We start from the raw sequence: 7189 nt of genomic DNA on the forward strand, positions 1-7189 counted from the left end.
CAGGCGGGGAACGTTGGAGTCCTCCGTCACTGAAGCAAGCAAAGCCTCATGTTAGTTTCAAGCTGCCTGGCTGCCGGCCGCCATCTTGGCTGACAGTTAATTTGCGTATCTCGCTGATTGGCCAATGAAAAGGGTAGCGGTCGTACGCCAATTGCCATGTTTCTCTTTTATTAGTGTAGATAGTTCAATAATTCTTGAGATTTGAATCCAAATTATTATTTTAAGGCATACTCTTTAGCAAATTTTTGTAACAGAGAAAATTTGACTAAATTTCCTTTTCGGCCTTGAAGTTAACTTTTTAAGACCCTTCATTAGCATTTAAAAACTGTTCTTTATTATGGAAATATACCAATCCTGTTGTTAGAATCTAGCCAGCATCTGTTTTCCTTTGGGTAAAATTTGCCATTTTTCTTTAGAAAATAATCAGTCTTGGGTTTTATTCTGTACATTTGTAAAGAGATTTCAGCTTAAAACTCTTTCTAAATGTCCAAAATCAGACGATGCGTGCGTTAGTTCCAAGCTAGTTTCTCTCTCTACACATGCACAGAAATCCCAGATGCGTTTTTTAAATTTTGTAAAACTTTTCAATCATGAGAAGAGTTTAAATTAGAATACTTGGGGAGGAGGCATCCATATTGGATCACCATGTGCTCCCTTCTTCGCTTTCCCCACATCCTGCTTTGGGGGAAGTTTCAGCAAATGACTCAGATGGCATATTTTTCACAAAGTCATGCTTAATAGAAAAACACATTTAAAATATTTTTTCCTTTTTCGCTTTCCAAAGTTATGGCTAGCACCCAAGGTTATCTTGGCCAAACTTTGCACTTCTCGACATGTTCTCCAGAAATTTTTAAACAATACATTAAGTAATATCATTGCAGGAGAGCTTATAGCTCTGCCCTCTCCTGCTACCTTTGAATCTCTCCACACCAGAGGTGGATTCAGTAGCAGGGATTCATTTCTTATTACAGATTTTAGATTCCAGATACAAATTAAGATTTTAATTTGAACAAGAAGCCACATTGAGGTGACCATGGCACTCTTTTTTCTTTCAGCCTGATTTTAAAAAGTACCTTTTAATATTCCAATTTCTTTATAATTTGGCCTTTTTGCACAGGTGATTCTATTAACGGAGAATTAATCATTTCAGGATTAAGGCATGGAGGTGGAGGGAGCCATGACGGCCATTCCTCCTATTTTTTCTTTTCTTTCTGCTCCTCTTTAGGAGCAAGGGGAGGAGATTTATCCTCCTTGGCCTCTCTTAAAGGCTCTAGCAAATGAAATACTGTGTTTCACAAGGAAAAACAGTTTGGAGGCAAGTTTTTTCCTGCTGCTGACCTTTTTTCAAGTTCTAACTTTTTGGCAAGCATTCAAGATCTAATGTACCTTTTTCAAGAAAACAAAAGTTATCTTCTATAACACCATGCAAAAACTATAAGAGAGTACCTTCTGAAACTTTTAACTCCTTAAACATGCAACTCAAAAGTCTATAATAAAGTTTCTTACTTTTTAAAAAAAAAGCCCAGTCTACTTTTTTAAAGCCGAATCCTGCCCCGTTAGCCTGGTTGAGAAAACATTCCCACACCGCCTACAGCTCCGGACTACTGTAGCTGATTGTGGGCGTTTGTGTGCGGTGAAATAACCCCTCACCTTTACGGTGAATTTTCCTACCTTTATGGTGAATTCTTTGTTCCTCACTTTGCCTTCACTTCCAGAGTCCCTGTTCGGGCGCCAGATGTCGTAAGTGTTTCCCTCCACGTCCTGCGTGGTTCAGGGTTCGGGTCTGGAAGAGGAGCCGCACACAAATGAAAAAGAAAAGACACGAGATAATTTGGGAATATTGGGGGACCAGGCGCGCAAGTCCAACTATATATACACACACACACACACATATATATATATTTAGAAATATATTTGGCTGGATATGCAGAGATTAGTATGCATTTTTTCCCCTACCTCTGTTTGTTGAAAGGGCCTAGTAGCAGTGACACTCCAGTAACAGTGAGTATATCTAGCACTCAGACCTTGATTTCTAAACACCTTTTATCCTACATAATAAAAGGTTAATATGCAAATCGACTGAATGGCAGAACAACCAGTTGCCATGACGCTCACGGACCGCCAGGAGGCAGATGCTCAACACAGGAGCTGCCCCCTGGTGGTCAGTGCACTCCCACAGGGGCAGCACTGCTCAGCCAGAAAGCCCAGAAGCTGGGCTCACAGCTGGTGAGCGCAGCGGTGGTGGTGGGAGCTTCTCCCAGACCTCTGTGGCAGCGCTAAGGATATCCAACTGCTGGCTTAAGTGGGCCTAAGCCGTCTGTCAGACATCCCCCGACATCCCCTGAGGCTCCTGGACTGCTAGAAGGCACAGGCCGGGCTGAGGGACGCCCCTGCCCCCCGAGTGCACAAATTTTTGTGCACCGGGCCTCTAGTATATAAAACGGGCCTCTAGTTCTCTAATAAAAGGAACTAGGGCTCCTAGTTCCTGGAGGAGTAGTTTATTCCAGATCTTGCCAGAGAAAATATAAGGTGAGCCTTAAACATCTTGTGGTATCAGAAAATAAGGAAGTAATTGAAAAAAGATGGAGGAGCAGGGTGGGGGTCAGGGGGAGCTTGTCAGAAGAACATAGCAACCAACCTGAAGGGGGTGGCCATTGTTAGAGTAATTTGAACAACAAAATATATAGTAATAATTCTGAATTTTAACTCCTAGAATAAGGAAATATTTATGAATTCATACTGTTGTAAAAAAATGAATAAGCAAAAAGGTAAGGTAGAAGGAACAACTCTTCCTTACAGTAGAATTTCAACAAATAAGTATAGAAGGAAGGAAATAGAGAATCATTACACAAACACCACAGTAATAATGGTTGCAGATTGGAACCATTGATGAATGCTAAAATTAGAGGGCAGCCTGGCCAGTGTTGCTTAGTGGTGAGTGTTGACCTATGAACCAGGAAGTCACAGCTCCCATTCCCGGCCAGGGCACATGCCCAGGTTGTGGGCTAGGTCCCCAGTAGGAGCAATGCAGGAGGCAGCTGATCAATGATTCTCTTTCATTATTATTGTTTCTATCTCTCTCTCTCCCTTTCTTTCTTTGAAATCAATAAAAATATATCTTAAAAATTAATTAGAGGGCAAAAGTTAGAGGAGAAACAACTTGCATAGATTCAAAGCACTTGCCTCAGCATACGTATTTTACTACAAAGCGAAAGATAGTAACTATAGTGGTGAAAATTAGCAGAATGCACTTAACCAAATGATCCAAGTAAATAAACATCACTACTAATATAAATTTTGACATCGTGAATTCCTTGTTGTGATGCACTGAGAACAACACATCATTTCTATGGAATTCTGTCAAAATGCATGTCATTTCAACCATGAGAAAACCACAAATTTTGGCATGTTTAAAAGAATAACTGATTGTTTTTCAGAAGTGTCAAGGACATGAAAGAGAAAGATAGACATAAGAAATGTTACATACAGGAAGAGACTAAGGAGAAAAGCAACTAATTGCAATGTAGGATCCTATTTAGGATTCTGTAACAGTAAAAGAATATTAGTGAGGAAATTGTTGAGATTCAAATAAGACCTATGGTTTAGTTAATATTTTACCAGTGTTAAATTATTTTCTTATTAATTATACTATGCTTATATAAGATGATAAAATTAGGAAAACCAGGGGGAGGTATGTAAGGGAACTATGTTATTTTTTGCAAATTTTCTGTGAGTCTAAAATTCGTTCAAAACAGTTTTAAAAAATATATGGCAAGAATAATGCAAGAAACTGCCAAGTATCTTTTACTCATATTTAGCAATTGTTTGTCTCATTTGCTTTTTTACCTAAATGTATACTTTTTCTTAGCCATTTTAAATGTTTGAGACTTTGTGCTAAACTTACTCCTAATAATTCAGTGTGAACTTCCTAAGAAAAAGGACATCTTGTCATATATAACCACAATGCAATTATAAAAACGATCTGATCCACAGACCATAATTCAAATTTTATCAGTTGTCTCAATAATGTCCTCTACAGTGCTTTTTTTCTTTACTGATTCAATCCAAGATCCAATCTAGAACTACATGTTGCATTTAGTTTTCATGTCTCTCATGTCCTTGAATCTGAAACAATTTTGCAGCCTTCATCTTTCATGACATTATTAATCTGAAGAGTATAAGCCAGGTATTTTGTAGAATGTTTCTGAATTTGGGTTCGTATGATGTTATCTCATGATTAGGTTTGGGTTTTACATTTTTGGCAGGATTATTAGGGAAGAGATGTGTCCTTTGTATATCACATCAGGAGGCACATGATACACCTGAATCAATATTGGTGTTATTAGCTTTGATCCCTCCGTATGGTTTTTCTGTCTAGAAATTTATAAGTATATCCACAGAGAGAGTTTACGTATGAGCATTCTTGATGGGAAAAGTTATGAGGAAACATGCTTTAAGTATCTGGTGATGAGGCTTCAGGTGATGTCTTTCCTATGATAAGGAATTCAGTGGAAATATTTGAGATTCTTGTCTTTAAAAACTGCTGAAGAATTAGTGGGAGAGTCCTAGCTGATTTGGCTCAGTGGATAGAGCATCCGCCTGCAGACTGAAGGATCCCAGGTTCGATTCCAGTCAAGGACCACGTACGTTAGTTGCGAGCTCGATACCTGGCTCTGGTCAGGGCACGTGCGATCAATGTGTCTCTCTCAGACACATTGATGTTTCTCTCTCTCTCCCCCTCCCTTCCACTCTCTCTAAAATAATCAGTGGAAAAATATCCTTGGGTGAGGATTAACAAAAGAAAAGAAAAGAAGAATCAGTAAGAGGAAGTTTTGGTAAAATGCCTTAAAAACTCCTTAAGCAGACAGTCTGAGTTGGGTATATTATAGAAACAGCTTTCATGCCCTCTGTAACTTTGTTTTTGTTGTTGCTAATCCTCACCCGAGGATATTTTTCCATTGATTTTTTAGAGAGAGTGGAAGAGAGAGGGAAAGACAGAAATATCGATGTGAGAGAAACACATTGATTGGTTGTCTACTGCATGTGCCCCAACCAGGGCTCAGGTCCAAGAGGACCCTTCAACTGAGGTATGTGCCCTTGACCCGGAATCAAACCCGGGACCCTTCTGTCCACAGGCCAACTCTCTATCCACTGAGCCAAACCAGCTAGGGCCCCTCTATAATTTTCAATCCATTGTTTCTTCAGAATCAGGGAGAGCTTTTTAATAGCCAGAGAACCACTCACCTCTGCCTCTTCTGTATCTTCTTCCATGACAAATGAGCCATCATGGGAAATTCGGTTTCTTTAAACTGAAGTGGAAGACATAATAAGCAGCTCGAGGTTGCTGAGTCATCTTCTGTTAGGTCTGCCTCAGAATTTTTGTTGTAAAAAATGATGTTTAAGTGGTGGTAGAAACTGAGTAATAGTGGCAGCAGGTTTTCCCTGGCTGGAGGTGGAGCTAGAATCACAAACTGGGGGGCTAGTTTATCTTTCTTCTAACAATTTCTGTATCTGAGTGCCATGGTATGTGAGCTTCTTTGCAGATCAGCCTAGGAAAGCAGTTTTTTTTTTTTAAATCAGGGTGATATTAGAGTTAGGATATGGTGTTACATTTTCCTAGTCCACTGGAAGTGGACTTAATATAACTTAAATTCTTTCTAAAAGTGTACAGAAGACTCTAAGGCAGTGACAGCACTAGCTTATTATTTTTAATGCTAATTTAGTAGGTTTATATGTGGTTCTTGAGTCAATAATGTATTTGAATATGCTTCACTTGATGCTTTTCTTTTTGGTTGCCTCCTGTACGCACCCCTACTGGGGCCGCAGATTGAACTGCAACTGAGGTACATGCCCTTCACCAGCATTGAACCCGTGACCATTCAGTCTGACACACTAACCCAGCGGTTCTCAACCTTCCTAATGCCGTGACCCTTTAATACAGTTCCTCATGTTGTGACCCCCCAACCATAAAATTATTTTTGTTGCTACTTCATAACTGTAATTTTGCTACTGTTAAGAATCGTAATGTAAATATCTGATATGCTATATGTGTTTTCCGATGGTCTCGACCCACAGGTTGAGAACAGCTGCAACCACTAAGCCAAACAGGCCAGGATGATGCTTTATTTGTAATCCTCAAGTTGAATAAAAGACAATGTCAGTACATAATATCTTCTCAAAAAGGAATCCTAAATGAAATAATTGTTTTTTAAATATTTTAGGCCAACAAGCAGAAAGCTTCAGCTCGCAACCTGTTTCTCACCAATAGCCGGAAGGTAAAATTGTAGCTTTCTATTTTCCATTTTATGTTTTGCTGGAATGTGCTCTTGTTCTTTGGATACATAATTGCTGTTCTTGTCTCTTGTGACCTATTGATAATGAATCTGACAGTACCTAAGAGAGTTTGTAAATGTTCTCAATCAATTTTATAAATAACATTGTTCTTCCTCACATTTCTGGTATTTGAACCTTTTTTGGTAAGATCTTAGCCTATTCTTAATTCCTTGGGCAGACTACAGAATCTTCTTGCATTCAGTCTCTTCATCTAAGAAATGATTATATTAATACCTTCCCTTCGAGGGGAGTAACCCAGCTTCCTTTGAGAGTTGTGAGGATTAGGTGAGGTAATGTTCCTTGTTGTGTTTCCCTGAGCTAGTTAATCACTCATCCTCAGTTTCCTCATCTATGAAATGAGGATGATGATAATACCAACTTCATAGGGGTTTTGTGAAGAATAAGTTAGCTTAATGTATAATAAACTTAGATTGGTGCTTAGCATTTAATAAGCATTGATAGGTTTTATTATTATGTGTGATAACACTTTGTAACTTCCTAGCACATCTCAGATCATTATACTTTTTCTTTTTAATTTTCTAAGGCATTTTATCTACAGATTTCTCATCCCTGATACTACCTCAGGGTCTAAAACTGGATCATAGTACAGTACAGGGATGTTAATCAGTTTGGGGGAGAAAGAAATGTGGCCGTAGGACAGTGGTTCTCAACCTCCCTAATGCCACGACCCTTTAATACAGTTCCTCATGTTGTGGTGACCCCCAACCATAAAATTATTTTTGTTGCTACTTCATAACTGTAATTTTGCCACTGTTATGAATCGTAATGTAAATATCTGATATGCCAGGATGTATTTAGGCGACCCCTGTGAAAGGGTTGTTCGACCCCCAAAGGG

At 39.0% G+C, this 7189-nt stretch overlaps 1 protein-coding gene across 2 annotated transcripts in view; it reads left to right on the forward strand.

Moving 5' to 3' along the window:
• The window catches only part of INO80 (INO80 complex subunit), a 123329-nt gene that overhangs the window by 20467 nt on the left and 95673 nt on the right, over window positions 1–7189 (forward strand). For both annotated transcript variants that reach the window (XM_006778077.2, XM_015557571.1), the window contains exon 7: window positions 6222–6275. In XM_006778077.2, coding sequence (XP_006778140.1) covers window positions 6222–6275 — 54 coding nt within the window. The remainder of the gene's footprint in view (window positions 1–6221; window positions 6276–7189) is intronic.

The sequence above is a fragment of the Myotis davidii genome, unplaced genomic scaffold (assembly GCF_000327345.1).
Source record: "Myotis davidii unplaced genomic scaffold, ASM32734v1 scaffold46, whole genome shotgun sequence".
NCBI classification, from domain to species: domain Eukaryota; kingdom Metazoa; phylum Chordata; class Mammalia; order Chiroptera; family Vespertilionidae; genus Myotis; species Myotis davidii.